Source organism: Polyodon spathula, chromosome 3 (assembly GCF_017654505.1).
Source record: "Polyodon spathula isolate WHYD16114869_AA chromosome 3, ASM1765450v1, whole genome shotgun sequence".
Taxonomy (NCBI): Eukaryota; Metazoa; Chordata; class Actinopteri; order Acipenseriformes; family Polyodontidae; genus Polyodon; species Polyodon spathula.
This window is the reverse complement of record NC_054536.1, coordinates 43,519,462-43,540,631: the sequence shown is the minus strand read 5'-3', so window position 1 is coordinate 43,540,631 and position 21,170 is coordinate 43,519,462. Positions and strand designations below refer to the sequence as shown.

Sequence of the window (21,170 nt, the reverse complement as noted above, 5' to 3'; positions counted from 1 at the left end):
TCAATGTCTCGCACTGAACCTCCGTTTCTTTCTCTCCCACTGGTTTTCGGTCGTTGACCAGCGCGTCCACACTCTCGGCGCGTTTAACAGGGCAGACGTGAGGAAACAGCAGAGCGTTATTTTATAGGACCAACAATCTCCCAAGACTCGCCTCTCAGCCATTCAGAGAGGGGGAAAGTCCACAAACCCACTTTCCCACCTCCCCATGTCACTGCCATGACTCACAGGCGGTTGTTGGGCGACTGCCGTCCTCTTCCTGCAGCCTGTGAACACGCCAGCAGAGTCAGCACAGATCTCTCCCTGCTACATATCCTTTCCCTCAGAATGACACCACCGATTCATTTGAAAATCTTACGCCCCCATGCATTCCCGAGAGAAAAAGTCTGCGTTTTGATGCAGCTTTCCTGCTCGGTGGACTACCCTGAAGGCATAGGGCTGCAAGGCCAAGTACCACCGTGTGATTCTGGCATTGCTATCTTTCATCCGGTGAAGCCATGCTCAGGGGGCATGATCTGTAACCAGGGTGAAGTGTCGCCCCAGGAGGTAGTACCGGAGTGACTCGACTGCCCATTTTACTGCGAGACACTCCTTCTCGATGGTGCTATAATTTTTCTCGTGGGGAAGGAGCTTCCTGCTGATATACAGGACTGGGTGCTCGCTTCCCCGAACCTCCTGCGACAACACTGCCCCGAGACCTGTCTCTGACGCATCCGTCTGCAGGGTGAACCTCTTACCAAAATCCGGGCTGCATAGCACTGGCTTACTACACAGCCTCCGCTTCAAGGCGAGAAAGGCCCTCTGGCACGACTCCGTCCACTGAACCGTATTTGGGGCAGCCTTCCGGGTGAGGTCTGTCAAGGGAGCAGCGAGCGTAGCGAAACTCGGGATGAACTTTCTATAATAGCCCGCTAGTCCCAAGAAAGAGCGCACCTGGGTTTTGGTTGTAGGAACCGGCCAGTCAGCCAAGGCTTTCACCTTAGCAACTAGCGGTCTGATCTGGCCGCCCCCTACTCGATACCCCAAATACTCCGACTCACTCTTCCCAATGGCACACTTCTTTGGGTTAGCAGTGAGCCCCGCCTCCCGCAAGGATTGCAGCACCGCCGCTACCTTACACAGATGACTCGGCCAATCCTCACTGTGGATAACCACATCATCTATGTAAGCAGCGGCGTACTGCTGATGGGGCCGCAAGATGCGATCCATCATCCGCTGGAAAGTGGCGGGTGCTCCGTGCAACCCAAAGGGCATGGTCCTAAATTGGTACAACCCGAAGGGAGTCGAAAACGCCGTCCTCTCTCTAGATTCCGGAGTCAGGGGTATCTGCCAGTACCCCTTTGTTAAATCCAGTGTCGTCATAAAATGAGCTGTGCCTAGACGCTCCAGCAACTCATCTACCCGGGGCATTGGATAAGCGTCAAATTTCGATTTCTCATTGATTCGTCTGAAATCAATGCAAAATCGAGTTGACCCGTCTGGCTTATCAACTAAAACGATTGGACTGTTCCAGTCACTTTGGGACTCTTCTATTACCCCCAGTCTCAGCATTTCGTCAATTTCCGCTTTTATTACCTGTCTTTTACGCTCAGGTATACGGTACGGCCTCTGGCGAACTAGCGCCCCCGGCTCAATATCAATGTGATGATGGGCTACTCGAGACTGCCCCGGGACGGAAGAGAACACGTCAGGAAACTCCGCCACCAGACCGCGAGCCTGACATTTCTGCGTTGGTGTCAGATTCTCAGCAATCTGTACCGAGCCTTTTCTTGCCAACACAGAAAGATCAGGTCCCAGGTCTGTGACGTCATCTGCATGCGCCACTAACAACTCCTCTGGTTGCAACCAAGGCTTTAAGAGATTGATATGATAAATGTGTTTCTCTGTCCGTCGCTCCGGCTGGCAGATCTCATAGTCCACCTTCCCAACCTGGCGTGTAACCTCAAAGGGTCCTTGCCACTTAGCCTAGAGTTTCGACTCAGAACTGGGTAATAACAGAAGTACCTTATCCCCCGGCTGAAATGTGCGCAACCGGGCTCCTCGGTTATATTGTGTCTCCTGTCTGTGCTGTGCCTGCTGCAAATTGTCATGCGCCCATTTCCCAACAGACTCAAGACGCTTGCGCAGGTCCAACACATACCGGACGGTATTGGTCGAATTGTCCTGCTGCTCCTCCCACATCTCTCTGACCAGATCGAGCACGCCCCGGGGTCTCCGCCCATACAACAGCTCGAATGGTGAAAACCCCGTGGAAGCCTGGTGAACCTCTCTGATCACAAAGAGAAGGGGAGGAATCAGCTGGTCCCAGTAACGCACATCACTACGAATAAACCTGCGCAACATGTTCTTAAGGGTCTTATTAAAGCGTTCCACCAAACCGTCGGTCTGAGGATGAAACACCGAGGTCCTAATGGTCTTAATTCCCAAAAGCTTACATGTTCCGCGGATTAGCCGGGACATAAAATTGGTGCCTCGATCGGTTAGTATCTCCTTGGGAATCCCCACCCAGGAAAAAATCTTTACAAGCTTGTTGGCAACGGACTTAGCGGACATAGATCGGAGGGGAATAGCCTCTGGATAACGCGTAGCGTAATCCAGAATGACAAGTAGGTGGGTGTATCCTGCCGCACTCCTCTCTAATGGCCCAACTATGTCCATCCCAATATGCTCAAACGGAGCTTCCACTAGGGGCAAAGGCACCAGTGGGGCTCGTGGAACGGCTCTAGGGCTGGCCTTTTGACATTCCCCACACCGCTCACAAAACTGTTTGACATCGCCATCCAGCCCCAGCCAGAAGAATCGTGACATAAGCCTTAGTTTTATCCCTTCCCAAATGACCAGACAGGGGAATAGCGTGAGCCAGCTGCAACAAATCCTCCTTAAAGGGCTGAGGAATGAGCAACTGATGACACACTTCACCGGTCTGGGGTAATTTATCAACACGGTACAGCAGGTCTCGATCAATTTCAAAGTGGGGGTATGTGGCGGCGTGTCTGGGCTCAACTACCCGACCATTAACCACCGCCGCTTGGTCAAAGAGCCTGCTCAGCACGTCGTCACGCCCTTGCTCGAGTCGGAAGTCAGGGGAGCGAGCTAAGAAATCAGCTCCCATGGCTTCCAACTCGGGGTCAGGTCGATCCCGAGCAGAGGCAGCCGAGCCAGACCCCTGCGCTGGCTCCGCGACCTCCCCCCCGGACTCTTCACCAACCGCCCCCACCTGAAACTTCTCCGACTCCCTCCATTGCCAGCCCTTATTCTTAGCGATCCGGCGCTCCCGTTTAGTTTTACGGGGTTTAAATTTATGGCAAAACCATTCTGGATCGCGAAAGGGAAAGATCTCTCCAATTACTTCCTCTTTCTTTACTAATAAAGAGGACGGGGTTGTCAGGGCAGTCAACCAATCTTTAAACTGCTCACTGTCCCGACCCAGAACTACTGGTACCGGCAATCGAGGACATAATCCTACCTGCACCTGCGTCAACTGCTGGCCAATAGTCATACACACATTGACCTTTGGATAGGAGCGGACATCCCCATGAATACATTTAATATGCACCCATCCCAATATACGTTTATGCCCCGGTGAGATTAGGCTCTCCTGTACTAGCGACTGACCACACCCTGAATCCAGGAGAGCCTGGGTTTTTGTACCATCCACTGTCACAGGAATAACAAAACCCGTGTGCTGAAGTGACTGAGGTAATTGAACGTGCCTACCTGGTCGGCTGAGGTCACACTCCATCACGGGGCAGTCCCGGGCGAGGTGGCCTACCTCCCTGCACGTCCAACACCTCAGTGGGCTGGTTTCTCTCCCCGAAGTTTTGGCAAAAGGGGGAAACACTGGAGCCATAAAAGGGGCTCGCCGATAAGGCGTCTGCGCGAGACCCTGGTCCGACACTGCAGCAGCCTGTAAGTATCCCCACCCTGCCCCAGTTCCCGGGTTGGGAGCTCCCGACGACACCCCCCGACCAAATCCTGAACTACCCCTTCCCCCGAGTCCCCTTGCCCACTCCGGGGTAGTTGAGGGGTCGATCCAGTGGCCGCGCTCCTCCCAGACGGTCACGCAGACGTTGGCTCCGTCGCATGGTACTGTTCCGCCAGTTCGACCGCCCGATCCAGAGTATCTGGTGCCTGTCGCTGGACCCATAGCCGAGGTCCCGGGGCCAGACACTCCAGAAACCGCTCCACCACGACCAGCTCCACCAACCTGGCTTTGGTGACCACGTCCGGGTTCAGCCAGCCCATGGCATAATCTTTTAGCCGGTGGGCAATAGCTCGGGGGTGTTCCCTCGCTGCAAACTGCTCCTCCCGGAATTTCTTCCGGTAGCCCTCCGGGGTGGCTCCCACACGTCTCAGGATGGCTGCCTTCAGCAGGGGGTAATCCAGCATGTGCTCCGGGGACAGCGTCCTCGCAGCTGTTTGAGCCTCCCCGGTGAGCTGGGGCAACAAACAGCCATCCCACTGGGCTTGGGGCCATCCGGCTGAGATCGCCATGGCCTCGAACACCTCCAAGTAGGCGTCTGGTCTATCCTCGGCCGTCATTTTGGTGGGTCTCTGTAGGGAGTGGTCTGGAGCTGCGGGTCTAGCCGCCCCCTGCACTGCTGTGGTGAGCGTCTGTCGCAGGAGGTCCATCATCGCGGCAAACTGGGTAGCATCCATTGCCAGTCTGCTCCTTCTGTAAATGCACTGCTTGGGGCAGTGCCAGTGAATCCCACTTCTCTGACACCACTTGTGGAAGGGTGGTGGGTAATTCACTGACACAGGAGACAGACAGGTGAATTTGGCAACATCGCACAGATGCCCAGTTTTATTTCAGAGTGCTGTTTTTTCTTTAATCCCGCAGATGGTGCTGTGGGTCTGTGGTCTGATTTACCAACGATGGTAAACAGAACCACAGGCACACCAAGCGATGGTACACAATACCGGCGCCCTTGCAGGTGCTTCGAAACAATAATTAAAAACAGAAGGCACAAAGAAACAGAGAAAATAAAACAGTAACAAAAACTACAAAGAAAAGGTGCTGCACTTTGCAGCGATATCCCGTGCGACCTGGATCACCGTCCTACACTGTCGGCTCACTAGCCTGCTCTGATATACTAATCAGGGGTCTGCCCAAGGGTTCCTCGCCCTCAATGTCTCGCTCTGAACCTCCATTACTTTCTCTCCCACTGGTTCTCGGTCGTTGACCAGCGCTTCCGCACTCTCGGCGCGTTTAACAGGGCAGACCTGAGGAAACAGCAGAGCGTTATTTTACAGGACCAACAATCTCCCAAGACTCGCCTCTCAGCCATTCAGAGAGGGGGAAAGTCCACAAACCCACTTTCCCACCTCCCCATGTCACTGCCATGACTCACAGGCGGTTGTTGGGCGACTGCCGTCCTCTTCCTGCAGCCCGTGAACACGCCAGCAGAGTCAGCACAGATCTCTCCCTGCTACAGTGCCTCAGAGATTCACGCATTTAATGAGGATTTTTTCCACTTATCTACACACCATACTCCACACTGTTAAGGGGAAAGCATCTTTTGGCAGCCATTACAGCTGTTGGGATAGGTCTCTACCTACTTTGCACACCTAGATTTGGCAATATTTGACCATTGTTCTTTACAAAACTGTTCAGGCTCTGTAAAGTTCATTGGGGAGCGTTGATGGACAGCAATCTTCAAATCATGCCACAAATTTTCGATTGGATTTAGGTCGGGGCTCCGACTGGGCAACTCAAGGACATTTACCTTTTTGTTCCTTAGCCATACCAGTGTAGCTTTGGGGCATTGTCATGCTGAAAGGTAAACTTCCATCCCAGTTTCAGCTTTTTTGCAGAAGGCAGCAGGTTTTCCTCAATGGCTTCTCTGTATTTTGCTCCATTCATTTTCCCTTCTAGCCTGACAAGTGCCCAGTCCCTGCCGATGAGAAACATCCCCCTAACATGATACTGCCACCACCATGCTTAACAGTAGGGATGGTGTTCTTTGAGTGATGCGCTGTATTGGGTTTGTGCCAAGCATATCACTTTGCTTTAGGTCAAAAATTTCCATTTTAGTTTCGTCAGACCACAGAACTTTTTGCCCTATGGCTACAGAAGCTCATGAGTGTTTTTTTTTGCATTCTTCAAACGGATTCAAGGTGGGCTTTCTTGAGTAATGGCTTCTTTTGTCACGCTACCATACAGGCCAGATTTGTGGAGTGCTTGGGATATTGTTGTCACATGCACACTTTGGCCAGTCTTGGCCATAAAAGCCTGTAGCTCTTGCAAAGTTGCCATTGGCCTCTTGGTAGCCTTTCTGATCAGTCTCCTTCTTTCTTGGTCATCCAGTTTGGAGGGATGGCCTGATCTAGGCAGGGTCTTGGTGTTGCCATACACCTTCCACTTCTTAAAATTATTGACCGCTTTCCAAAGGGTATAAGTGCCTTGTTGTTCTTGGTTGAGTCTTTGCTTTGAAATGCACTGCACAGCAGAGGGAACATACAGGAACTGCTGCATTTATCCTGAAATCATGTGAATCACTACAATTTAACACAGGTGGAGGTCAGTTAAATTGGTGTGTGATTTTGAAGGCAATTGGTTACACCTGAGCTAATTTAGGATTGCTATTACAAGGGGGGTGGGCACTTATCCAACCAAGCTATTTCAGTTTTTGTTTTTAATTAATTTTCTAAAAATTTCTAGAATATTTTTTTTCACTTGGAAGCTGTGGGGTAGGATGTGAAGATAAAGGGATTTTTTTTCTTAATGCATTTTAATTCCAGGCTGGCAGGCAACAAAAGGTGAAAATGTTGAAAGGGGGTATAGACTTTCTGTAGGCACTTATGTATTTATTGTGACCTACCAATAAAACCAGTATATTATGTTTATCTCCCACTGACACTGCATGGTGGAAGGGGGGCCCTGCATGGTGACAGGGGGGGTAATATATATATATATATATATATATATATATATATATACATATATATATATACAGAGCTCTGGAAAAAATTGAGACCACTGCAAAATTATCAGTTTCTCTGGTTTTACTATTTATAGGTATGTGTTTGGGTAAAATGAACATTTTTGTTTTATTCTATAAACTACTGACAACATTTCTCCCAAATTCCAAATAAAAATATTGTCATTTAGAGCATTTATTTGCAGAAAATGACAACTGGTCAAAATAACAAAAAAGATGCAGTGTTGTCAGACCTCGAATAATGCAAAGAAAATAAGTTCATGTTCATTTTTAAACAACACAATACTAATGTTTTAACTTAGAAAGAGTTCAGAAATAAATATTTGGTGGAATAACTCTGATTTTCAAGCACAGCTTTCATGCGTCTTGTCATGCTCTCCACCAGTCTTTCACATTGATGTTGGATAACTTTATGCCACTCCTGGCGCAAAAATTCAAGCAGCTCAGCTTTGTTTGATGGCTTGTGACCATCCATCTTCTTCTTGATCACATTCCAGAGGTTTTCAATGGGGTTCAGGTCTGGAGATTGGGCTGGCCATAACAGTGTCTTGATCTGGTGGTCCTCCGTCCACACCTTGATTGACCTGGCTGTGTGGCATGGAGCATTGTTCTGCTGGAAGAACCAATCCTCAGAGTTGGGGAAGCAAGTTTTCTTCCAGGACAACCTTGTACTTGGCTTGATTCATGCGTCCTTCACAAAGACAAATCTCCCCGATTCCAGCCTTGCTGAAGACAAATCTCCCCGATTCCAGCCTTGCTGAAGCACCCCCAAATGAGTCCAATTTTAGGCTTTGCCCAACACCTGGTCGTCTAATGGTTAGACGGAGACCTGTAGGGGCCTAAAAGCCACAGTGTCTCGCACCCAGTCTGAAATGTGGTGGAGGATCGGTGATGATCTGGGGGTGCTTCAGCAAGGCTGGAATCGGGCAGCTTTGGCATGAATCAAGCCTTGCCTGCGGGGTGTACGGGCACACGGTGGCTGTCTGCCCCTTCCAAAAGGAGGAGGAACCGGCCCAGGTGAGGAGAAGAAAGCTACAGCAGTCAAAACAGCAACAGCAGCAAGAGGAGGTCGGGACGACGACTTGGAGGCCTTTTTCCAGTGCCTCGCGGCGGAGCTGTGTCACGGCTTTGGGGTATATAGGTACACGTTGGCCCTATGCCCCACGCAATATGCAGAGGGGGAACTAATGTCCAAGTGGGAGGAGCCCGTGCATTCAGTGCCCAGACGGGGGGACATTGTGCATCCAACGCCCAGATGGGGGGGGGGACCGTGAGCATCCTGCGCCCAGACGAGGGGGGGACGGACGAACCGTGAGCGTCCCGGGGACCACGAGGAATCCAAAGCTCATGGGACATCTTTTTCCACCTCCACCATTAGAGGAAGAATGCCCTCTGTTTCCACCACCACCAGCAGAGGAAGAGTGCCTGGTGTCCCCATCTCCACTAGCAGAGGAAGAATGCCTACTGGTTTCACCCCCAGAGCGAGAGGGAGAGCCGCACCTGTTCCCTGCAAGTGAGGGAGAGACGCACCAGTCCCCTGCAAGTGAGGGAGACTACCCACTGCTCTTGCCTCCACTGTCAGGCAATTACCCCCTACTCTCGCCTCCATCACCAGGGGGAGACTACACGCTGCTCCCACCTTTGTCACCAGGAGACTACATGCTGCTCCTGTCTTCGTCGCCAGGAGACAACACGCTGCTCCAACCTCCACGGCCTCCTCCACTAGGAGGAGAGCAGCAGGAGCTGCCTCTGCCTCCACCACCTCCACCGGCAGGAGCAGAGCAGCAGGAGCTGCTTCTGCCTCCATCACCTCCGCCAGTGGCCAAACACATACCACGACTGGTCCTGACTCCATCATCGCTCGGGGATGCCTGCACGACACCGCCCAAGGATGTCTTCACGTCATTACTCGGGGATGCCTGCACAACACCGCCCAAGATCCCTTCTCGTTATCGCTCGGGGATGCCTGCTTCGCATCGCCCAAGGATGCCTGCCTTGCTTTGCCAAGGATGCCTGCATCGCTTCGCCCAAGGATGCCAGCGGCTCCGCATTGCCTGGGGTTGCCAGCGGCTCCGCATCGCCAGGGGTTGCCAGCGGCTCCGCATCGCCTGGGATAGCCTGCTGCTCTGCATCACCAGCTCTGGGGATGTGCTGGGGCTGGAGGAACCAGCTGGGAAGCCATTAATGGCTGTGCTACCAGTCGGTAAGCTGATAGACTTTCCGCTGTCAGCTAGGTAGCCGCTTGTTGTGAAGAGGGGGGAGGAGGTCTGGAGACCACCAACCCCAGCAGCAATGTTGCTGCTGAGGAGAACAGGAGGTCAGAAGACCTGCTCTCATGGCAGCATTTTTGCTGCAAGAAGTACTGTGGCCGGAGCCCCAAAAGAGGGAGTTGCTGACTATGAAGAAGGGAAGGGGGGGGGACCACCAACCCCAGCATCCTTTCCACTGCTGGAACTGTCCTGGCTGAATGAGTCAGCCTTGCTGGCTGAGTGAGTGGTGACGTCAGATCCGGAACAGTAACACAGAGGACAGAGAGATGTGGAGTTTGGTGAAGCTGAGCGCTTGCTTGCGCTTAGCATTTAATAAATGAACAAACAGAAAATTAAAAGGTAGTAACAAAAAAACAACACATGCACTTGAGACCAAATTAAACAGACTAACAAAACAAATAGACACTAACAAAACAGGATGGACTAACGCTGAATACAAAACAGGTACAGTGCTGGTGCTTCCAGCACTCGTTTTATTTACTTTTCTTTCTCTTTGTTTTTAATTCTCTCCACACCTGTTCTCCACTCACGAACACACAACCACGAGTGAGTGAAAGCATGCTGCTTTTATGCAGCTGTAATGAGACTCGATTGCTAATCAGCCATTCATTTAGAGTCTCAATACAACCGCACGTGAATTAATAAAGTGCAATTCCCTGTGCTCACATATTATTGCATTTTACCTGCATGTGAAGTGCTGTTCAATCCTTGTGCCTAAATACAAATTTACATTTTAAACGCACGTGCTCATAACCCTGCTCCTCTCCCTCTTGCGGTAGAGGCAGAGGCAGCACCACACAACATGCAACATATAACAGAAATTACATAAATTGCCACACAGGGGCGGGGCACTTTGCCACACTGTTATTAATGAGTGTGTGTTTCCCATATCGCACAACGCAGTTAAACGAGGCAGTCTTCCCAGCGACAGCGAGTGGAAGCGACAGCGAGTGGGAGAAGTACAGCGTGGAAAAGTACAGAGCAGTTTCGAAGCAGAAAGGAGAAATTGCATCTTGAATTGCTTTAATCAGAAAACAGAGGACATTGGGGAAACACAGCAGCAGCCGCGTGTGTTTTTCTGATAACAAACAAGCTGAAACTCGGAGCAGCTGATTCAAATTCAGCGCCGTTTTGAGACACGGGCGAGGGGAGGAGCCGGCAGCACAGCAGAACAACGCAGTTAAACGAGGCAGTCTTCCCAGCGACAGCGAGTGGAAGCGACAGCGAGTGGGAGAAGTACAGCGTGGAAAAGTACAGAGCAGTTTCGAAGCAGTTTGAAAGCAGGTTGACGGCTGCAGAAGAAACTAAACTTCAAAAAAAAAAAACCCTCAACATGGTCTTCAAGCCAGTAATCTGTGACACCTGCTTGATGTGGGAAATCCGAGAAAACCCAGCGGAGCTAAACCAAGTGTGCGTAAAGTGCCGCGCGATCCAGGATTTGCATAAACTAGTAAGTATGCTAGAAATGGAGCTGGAAGAAGTGAGACAGCAACAGGATCTTGAGGAACTGGCACACCCACAATTCATGGAAGTCTGCATCACCCCTAATAGACTGAAAGCCACCAGGGAGATAGAAGGTCAGAACAGCTGGGTTCAGGTAGGCAGAAGCAGGGAAAAAAAGAAACTTCGTCAAACACAACCACCAGAAATCAAAACAACCAACAGATTTGAGTCACTTCAGAATTTTGATGAGCAGAACCAACAACAAGAGAATGAAAGGAACAACATCCAGGACCCTATTGACAGTGGTGACCAGACAGCAAAAAGAAGGGAGGTCATGATTGTTGGGGACTCCATATTGAGAAACACAGCAAGTTCAGTTCGCAGTTTGGACCCCCTTACTACAACAGTGTGCTGCCTTCCGGGAGCCTCGGTCAAGCACATCACTGAGAACGTGGACAGGCTCCTAGAACGAACAGGAGACGACCCGGTAGTAGTCGTCCACATCGGTACAAACAACATTGGAAGAGACAGACCAAAATCCCTGCAAAACAAATTCAGAGAGCTAGGAAGGAAATTAAAAGAGAAAACCAAAACTGTGGTATTTTCTGGTATACTACCCGCACCTTGCAAAGGACCATATGGACAGCTGGAAATAATAAATCAAAACCAATGGTTGAAGACGTGGTGCACACGGGAAGGCTTCACCTATCTTGATCATTGGACCACATTCTACAACGAGGACTATCTGTATAGACGGGATGGACTGCATTTAAATAACAAGGGAACTAGTCTACTTGGAGAAAAGATCCTCGAGCAGGTTCGGAAGCATTTAAACTAGAAAGGAAGGGGGGAGAAATCAACAAAAAAACAGAAGGGAGACCGCATCAAAACAAGAACAACAACTCAGGTAAGACAACCATTAAATGTATTTATCTAAATGCTAGAAGTATCAGAAACAAAATTCTAGAACTTGAAGCTACTGCACTAACAAGTAACTATGATGTGATAGGTGTTACAGAAACGTGGTTATCTGAGAGTGATGGGGACGAATATAATATTTGTGGGTATACACTGTATAGGAAAGACAGGCAGGACAGAAGAGGAGGAGGGGTAGCGCTATACATAAGAAACAGTCTTGAAGCCCAGGTGTTAAACCTGGACAAAGAAAATAAAACCGAATCAATATGGGTCAGAATAACAGACAAAAATTCAAAAGGCATAATAATAGGAGCATGCTATAGACCGCCAGATTCAGACGGTGAGCAAAATAATCTGTTATACAATGACATTAGAAATGTGTGTAGCAAAGGAGAAGCCATACTAATGGGGGATTTCAACTTCCCCCAAATAAAATGGGAAAACCCGGTGGGTAGCGCGAAGGATGAAATAGAAATGGTGGAAATGACAAATGACTGCTTCCTAACACAATTTGTGAAGGCACCCACTAGAGGGGAGGCATGCCTTGATTTAGTCTTTTCAAATAACGAAGATAGAATAACTAAAACAGAGGTCAGAGAACCACTGGCAAACTCAGACCACAACATGGTCTCATTTGAAGTGTTTTTTAAATCCTCAAAAGTAAAGACTAAAGCTAAGGTTTACAATTTTAGAAAAGCAAACTATGAAGGCATGAAACAGAGACTAACAGAAGTAGATTGGAGTAAAATAGAGAAAACACCCACAGAAGAAGGATGGTTGTTCTTCAAAAACGTAGTACTAGAGGCGCAAAACAATTATATCCCTAAAGTAGACAAATCTAAATGTAAAACTAAATTGCCAAAATGGTTTAATAGATCAATTAAAAAAAATATTCAGCGAAAAAAGGCACTTTACAGAGCATTAAAAAAGGACCAAAAAGAAAGTACACAGAAAGAGTACACAGAACTGCAAATGCAAGTCAAAAAGGAAGTTAGAAAGGCCAAGAGAGAAATAGAAATGAACATTGCTAAGGGAGCTAAAACCAATTCCAAAATGTTTTTCCAATATTACAACAGCAAGAGAACCATTCAAAGAGGAGATTAAATGTTTAAGAGATACAAATGGCAAAATCGTAGAGGAAGAAAAAAAATAGCAAATATATTAAATGATTACTTTTCACAAGTTTTTACAAAGGAAGATACTGACAACATGCCCCACATGTCATCCAGTTCCTATCCAGTTTTAAATAACTTTAGCATAACTGAGGCAGAAGTGTTAAAGGGACTAGGAGCTCTTAAAATAAACAAATCCCCTGGGCCGGATGAGATCCTCCCAGTAGTACTCAAAGAAATGAAAGAAGTAATTTACAAACCGCTAACCAAGATCATGCAGCAGTCTCTTGACACAGGGGTGGTACCGACAGACTGGAAAATTGCAAACGTAATACCGATCCACAAAAAGGGAAACAAAACTGAACCAGGTAACTACAGACCAGTAAGCCTGACTTCTATTATATGCAAACTTATGGAAACTATAATAAGATCCAAAATGGAAAATTACCTATATGGTAACAGTATCCTGGGAGACAGTCAACATGGTTTTAGGAAAGGGAGATCGTGTCTAACTAACTTGCTTGATTTTTTTGAGGATGCAACATCGATAATGGATAATTGCAAAGCATATGACATGGTTTATTTAGATTTCCAGAAAGCTTTTGACAAAGTCCCGCACAAAAGATTAATTCTCAAACTGAACGCAGTTGGGATTCAAGGAAACACATGTACATGGATTAGGGAGTGGTTAACTTGTAGAAAACAGAAAGTACTGATTAGAGGAAAAACCTCAGAATGGAGTGTGGTAACCAGCGGTGTACCACAGGGATCAGTATTAGGTCCTCTGCTATTCCTAATCTACATTAATGATTTAGATTCTGGTATAGTAAGCAAACTTGTTAAATTTGCAGACGACACAAAAGTAGGAGGAGTGGCAAACACTGTTGCAGCAGCAAAGGTCATTCAAAATGATCTAGACAAGATTCAGAACTGGGCAGATACATGGCAAATGACATTTAATAGAGAAAAGTGTAAGGTACTGCACGCAGGAAATAAAAATGTACATTATAAATATCATATGGGAGATATTGAAATTGGAGAAGGAATCTATGAAAAAGACCTAGGAGTTTTTGTTGACTCAGAAATGTCTTCATCTAGGCAATGTGGGGAAGCTATAAAAAAGGCTAACAAGATGCTCGGATACATTGTGAAAAGTGTTGAATTTAAATCAAGGGAAGTAATGTTAAAACTGTACAATGCACTAGTAAGACCTCATCTTGAATATTGTGTGCAGTTCTGGTCACCTCGCTATAAAAAAAGATATTGCTGCTCTAGAAAGAGTGCAAAGAAGAGCGACCAGAATTATTCCGGGCTTAAAAGGCATGTCATATGCAGACAGGCTAAAAGAATTGAATCTGTTCAGTCTTGAACAAAGAAGACTACGTGGCGACCTAATTCAAGCATTCAAAATTCTAAAAGGTATTGACAGTGTCGACCCAAGGGACTTTTTCAGCCTGAAAAAAGAAACAAGGACCAGGGGTCACAAATGGAGTTTAGAAAAAGGGGCATTCAGAACAGAAAATAGGAGACACTTTTTTACACAGAGAATTGTGAGGGTCTGGAATCAACTCCCCAGTAATGTTGTTGAAGCTGACACCCTGGGATCCTTCAAGAAGCTGCTTGATGAGATTTTGGGATCAATAAGCTACTAACAACCAAACGAGCAAGATGGGCCGAATGGCCTCCTCTCGTTTGTAAACTTTCTTATGTTCTTATGTTCTTATGATATGGGAAATATCAACTGTATGAGCCCATTGAAAAATTTGCTCACAAGTCAATGTAGTGTCTTATAGATCTTCCTGACCTACTTTAAAACAAATTGCCTGAATTTCAAGATTTAATAAAACACTGCAGACCTTTGTTATTCCACGTTCTGTACCGTACATACAGAATAGTGTGGGCTAATGATAAAATATGAGGACTTCATTAGTCTTTGCATTTTTCAGATAGGGTTGTGGAATTGAGATACATGTGTTTTCTGCACCATAGAATCAACAGAACTCCTAGAATGGGAGGTCTTACAGGTTATGTACATTTGGGTTGAAACACTACAATATTGTGCAGACCACCCAGCATATTTTTTTTTACCTGATATAAAACAAAGAAACATTCGGGACAGATAAATGCAGAGTCAGGTTGGACATTCTGTTGCTAGTGCTTTTTATCTAATGTAGACCCCTTTGCTACATAGTTCATATAGACAGATAAGTTCCTTACAGGGTAAGGGAAACAAACTAAAATGTGCAGCTCTCCTCCTGTACATCTGGTAAAGCTTACATTTCCCTTCACTTATTGGCAGAGTTGTATGATCCATGCATTGGCTGCTTAATCTTTGTAAATACATTTTTTATTTGATTATTTATTTTTTCCTCAAATTGAGGATGGGACAGTTGGGCTGCGTATTAAATCTGAGGGCGTCTTAAATTTGAAGGAATTCGGTATTTTATTTACTCATTTAAAAAAAAGGGTCTTCAAGGGGTTCATGGTGCGGCAATGTTGCGAGTAGCAAGGCTGCTGCTGGCTCAGCGAGGTGAGGTCCTCCTCCCATAGCCCCGCTTGCCATGGAAAAGCTGACAGCGGGGTCCCACAGTCTCGCAGCAGAAATGCTGCTAACAGTGAGGCTTTCAGCAGTCATGCTGGCAGCGCCAAGGCTGGCTCCTCCAACTTCAGGAAATCCCCAGAGGTCAGCAGCAAACTACCTCCAGGATAGGCATCCCCGGGCGGTGACTTGCGGGCATTCCTGGGCGGTGACTTGCGGGCATCCCCGGGTGGTGGTGGGAGCTGCAGATAGTCTCCCTCTGGTGGTGGAAGCAGAGGCATCTCCTGCTGCTCTCCCTATGGGGGTGGAGACAGAGGGGCGCTCAGTGTTTTATTAAATAATAATATATGAAATAAAAGATTTAAACAAACACAAAAACTCAAACAAAAAGGCGTGTTGGCCAAACAAATAAACAAGTATTGTGCTGATTTTTAGCCAGCACGTATAGCAATTGTTTACACTTTTAATACTTTTCCACAGACTTACGTATCTCCTCTGACACTGTCCACCTGACGGAGACAGCTGTAGGCTTTTATACAGGTGACCATCTCCCGATTAGCAACAATTAATCAATGAATTAACTCGGGAGATGGCCACCTTCTGCACAAGGTTTTTATGAATGGGGGTTTTAACCCCATTCATGTGACATTATTATTTGTTGTGTGATAATATAATCGGACGGCTTCAGACCGTCCACACACAACACAATACATATTACTAACAAGAACAACACACGGGAAGTGGTTTTTGGACAAAATCAGGTCCAGTTGGTGGCCAACTTCGTGAGCAGGACATGAAGGGGAGAGTTGAAGAAAGAAAAGGAGTTAGGAAGCCAGCAGAATGAGTCAAGTTGGAGAGATAAAATTGCCTAAAAGAATGATAGGAATAGTGGTGGTGATAGCAGATGATGGGGAAAGTACAGTAAGATAGTGTGAAACTCAAAGGTGATGACAGAGATGGAGGAGAGAGCAGTGGGGATTGCGAAGTTCCAGGATGTGGGGTGAACCAGAAAGTCGCGAGAGATGAGAGGTGTAGTTGAGATGAGGTCAGCCTGACTGGCATTTCCAGAGGGCACCAGAGAGAGAGCAGGAGTATAAAGCATAGGATGGGGACAGATGTAGCGAGATCAGGTTGGAAGGGTTAGAATAGTGTTGGTGAGAGATCTTGTGAGTGCAAGAGGAGAGAAGGATAGGGATAGGAGAGAAAGTGGTAGCCTGGTATATTGCATCTCCTCAAAAAAAAAAAAAAAAATTCAGTACTGTAGTGCATTAGGCCATAAGCAGTATACTGTGAATAATGATTAAATACTGTGCTAGAAACTAATGTATTATACACACACAGATGCACAGTTTAAAGAAAATGACCATTGGCTAAAAAGCAAAACACCATTTCTTCATCTCCCTCAGCTCTTCCGCAACTCTCATCAATCTATTCTGTGATTGTGGTATGTGAAAAACAATTGTATTTGGTAACCCTCGGTAGATGGAAGGGGATGCAAATGCACCCCAAAAATGTACTATGTGCACTTTGAAGAAAGATTACTCCCATTTCCCAAGTTGGAGAAGAATGTTATTGGTATTAGAATAAAGGTATTCAATTAACAATTAATATTTAATCAAGGATATCCCGCCATCTTCAAAGAGTTATGACATACTGTATTTTAAACACGTCGGGTGCATTTACACTACTTGCCGCTCATAATCGCTAATGGCAATAATAATGGCTAAGGAGAACACCATTCATTTTTCTATGAGCGATTGGTTACTACCTTAAAATGGGGGCACTTGGAATGTGTCTTTAAGCATATTTAACCTTTTTGTTTTCTTTTTTTTATTCCGTCTTTGGTAAAGTAAAACCTTTCCTTGAGGCCATATTTATTTCCAGGCAGACCACATTGATTTGATTTTCTGCTTGCATTAAAAATTCATAATGTGTTTCAGTGAATACTGCAGATTTAATTTAAAGCTATTTATATGCATGCTTGCTTTAGATGGAAAGGTAGGAAGATTTAGGTGATTGTTGGAGTTATTTACCTCAGGTCACATGCTTTTAAGTGACTTTGCTTTTGAGTATTATTAAAAACAAGCGTTTTTCAAAAGGAGAAATGTTTCAATTCAGAATCTTGACAGGCAGTCCCTTGTGTCATTTACAAGGAATTGTGAACTTAGAAAATCATAATGCACATACTGTATACCACAATTGCATGTGAGGCTCTAGATAGATACTCGCAGTCGCATTTCTGAAGCTCAGTGTTTCAGAAACAACATAAAGAGGTTAGGAGCAATCCCTCATGGATGTAAATAAAACCATGAAAGAAAAGGTTTGCTAAGATTTCTTTCAGTGTTCTGATCTGAGCCTATAATTTTGTCAAGACTGCTGTATACCTCATCCCATGACTGGGTAACCAGTGGGAATGCTTGCAGTGTTCGTTTTTAATTGCATGACGCTTTTTATACTCTGTCATGTGATTTGGTCTCTGCTTGTAGTCGTTATGGCCCTTAAAATTGGCTTGGGTCAGGGGTATAGTAGATGTGTGGTTTGGTGGTTGAAGAAAAGGGCTTATAACTAGTAGGTCCCTGGCTCAAATTCCAGCTCACTCACTGACTCACTGTGTGACCTTGAGCACTTAACCTCTTTGTGCTCTGTCTTTGTGGTGAGACATTGGAAGTGACTGTGCAGCTGATGCGTAGTTCACACACCCTAGTCCCTGTGTCACCTTGGATAAAGGCATCTGCTAAATAAACAAATAATTATGTTCAGTATCTTGTCTCCAGGCACAAGGAAATGTTTATTTTTTACTCTAGTTTGTAACACGGGTGAATACTATGGTACAAATGTTACATATGCCACACTCTCATTTATACATTTACAAACTACTATGATTTCATGATAATGATGCATAAAATTTTGTACTTGCAGTGATGGTGGGGGATGTATATATTATGTACTTGTTTTGGCCATCACTTGAAATTTGTCTAACAGAATGAACAGTTGTGAAAATAATAGTATTTTGGTTTAACCTGGATTGTTGGCACATGTAGGAGCTCCTGTGAAAATGTTGGTAGATTTTGTTTATTTATGTTTTCCTTGTCAATACTGTATTTTTAACTTTTTTCTCCATGCATTTTCTAGCTGAGGAAGTAGAAAGACTGGCTGCAATGCGTTCAGAGTCCCTTGTCCCCGGAACCCACACTCCCCCAATAAGGAGGAGAAGCAAGTTTGCCACCCTAGGCCGGCTCTTTAAGCCATGGAAATGGAGGAAGAAGAAGAGTGAGAAGTTCAAGCAGACCTCTGCAGGTAAAGAGATGGCTGACTTTCATCAGTTTTTAACCTTTTTACTCATTTAGAAGATGAGTAAAATCAATATGCCTTTTTAAGCTTATTTTATTGTATGTTTTTAGGTGGTTGTAATAAAAATGATCAACTTCAAATCTTGGGGAAATTTAACAATGGCAACATTTGCTGTCTAAGTTGACCTGTTTGTGTACCTGTAGCTTAATTTACAGGGAATTGTTAAGCAGAGTGCACTGAGAGATAAAACATGGAAGGATAAAGTAAACACCCAACATGATTGTAGGACCCTGCTGCTTTTCGAAATGCATCCTTTTGGTTCTGCACTGTAATTGTTTGTGGATTGAAGCAGCGTTTTTAAGGAATTCACTAATTAGGTTCAGCTGTTCACTTTCTGATATATTAATATTATGATTAAGTTATCTATGAATGCAAGTCATTTATTTGCCCAAAGACTAAATAATTAAGCTCTGCCAGTAAAGGCAGATGGAATAAATGTGTGAAATTGCCAAACTGGGTCATCAAGAAAATGCAAGGCACTTGCAAACTTGTGATGTCTGTACACCCCTCTGTGGCCTTTTAAACTTTTCATTTAACTTGTTGCCAAGATTGAAGAATTTCAAAACAATTGCGAATTAAAGTACTTTAATTGCAAGAACATGAACCTTTGGTTGGTGAGTGAGACTGAAACAAGACAAATTTTAGCGAATATTACTTTTTGATAATGATTGTTTAGAAAATAAGCACTTGTGACTGAATTTCCTCTTATTTTGAATAACATAAATGTTAGTAAGCCCACTGTGGCAAAGTGGCAACTCGTAGCAGGTGTATAGCAGCTGTGGTGCTGGTGCAGTAATCCCAAGAAAAAACAGACAACAAACTATGGGTAAAATGGTTTGTTAAATGGTTATTAATCCAATGGTCGGATGACCAGCCAGCAAATGATAATGAGCTGGTAATACACAACAATGTGTATTGCACAGTAGTGAAAAGGGTTGCAGTCCCGTAAACAATAAGCACAGTATTAACCACACAGAATTAGACACACACACAATCACAAGGTCAAAGTTAGTGCTCTTAGTGCTTGTGGTGAAGTACAATATAATACATACTATATTTGTGAACAAGTGGTGATAACAATGTTAGCCGTGACTGTAGTGCAGCTATGATCTGGTTTTGTGCTGACCCATGGCTTCAGCTCTGGATTTGTATTTAGCCAGCTGGTGATTTAACAAACAAGACAATTACTAACAACACGAAAAACAAACAAACACTCACAAAATACTTTTACAAAGCTTTCTCTGCATCTCACATGGTCCTTCCAGTTTCTCAATATAAACCAAGCAAGGGAAAAGATTTATGATTCTCCGGCCCCTTTATGCTATCACGCATGACCCCTTGGTAAGCAGTTGCAGCTGTCTCTATTGCCTGCAGCTGCTACCTCATTTACCTTCCGGGTCAATGTGTTCCTTCAGCGGAGTCTCGCCTTCATCCAGGCTGACCGACTTGCCAACCCAGGAAATGAACCAGCAAAATGTCAGGCCAGCCCGTCCAAAGACTTCTCCTTTTGCTGCTTAGCGCCCTCACACGTTGGGAGGGAGATTTCCAACCAGAATTCATTATATTTCTGTCACACCCACCAAGAGATTTTATACAGTACAGTATACTTTATGTAAAGTTAATAATAGTAAAAAAATAGATAGTGTAGTGGGATGCGTTTTGAAGCACACAATTAAAAATGTACATGGACAATCAGTAACAATAATAGTCTTTCTGTACATCGTGAAGGTGCCCATTTTACAGCTGACCTTTGAAGCGAGACCACGTCTTACATGCGACCACTTTTGCTTAGACCCATGAGTGGTCGCTCTTGGCAGGTTTTACTGTACAAAATAGTCCATGCATTGAGTGAACTACAAAATTGTAAAAAAAGCTTTAATACTAATTTTAAATTACACTTAGCTGATTATATATCAGCATGATATTTGTTTTGTTTTGTTTCGGATCTGTTTTGCTTGTGTATTTGTTTTGGACAGCATGCCTTTTTATTTTATAAAGTGTTTGTTTTGTTTAATTCTTATTTACAATTAAAACATGCCTTAGCGCTTTCATACCCTCCAGTACTGTCTGTGTGCGCTACTTCTTTTGGGTCTGATGTCACCATGAAGCCAGCCTATCACACAAGGGTTATAGTGGAAGTGCCCATACTGTACATGTGCATATCAAGATTAAAAGCTTATCTAATTATTGAGAATGCAGGAGTGTGAGACTATATGATGTCTTCTGTACATCACACATTGTTCCATCTTTCTGAGAAGTGCTTACAAATTAAGATTAGTTAAGGCATTCATACACTGTACATAAGGCCTCATTTACTAAGCGACGGTAATTTGGACGGAATTGGGGAAGGAAAATTTTGATATTTCCCAAAGTGTCACGCCCTATTTACTGACTAATTAGAAACAACTCTGATTAGCATACACAGTGTGGGTGGCAACAGGTCTGAAGTTACACACGGTATTTATTCTATTGACAGCCGGTAAAGGAGCTTACTTACTGGTGGTGGCAGGGATAAAAATAGTTGAGACAGATAAAAGAAAAAATGCTGAAATAATTTTATTATCTACACGTCCTACAACAATGTTAAGCCTACAAC

General features: G+C 45.3%; 1 protein-coding gene across 4 annotated transcripts in view; it reads left to right on the top strand.

The window, feature by feature from the left end:
• The window catches only part of LOC121313113 (phosphatase and actin regulator 1-like), a 330,299-nt gene that overhangs the window by 168,790 nt on the left and 140,339 nt on the right, over positions 1 to 21,170 (top strand). For all 4 annotated transcript variants that reach the window (XM_041245291.1, XM_041245294.1, XM_041245292.1 and 1 more), the window contains exon 2: positions 18,356 to 18,520. In XM_041245291.1, coding sequence (XP_041101225.1) covers positions 18,356 to 18,520 — 165 coding nt within the window. The remainder of the gene's footprint in view (positions 1 to 18,355; positions 18,521 to 21,170) is intronic.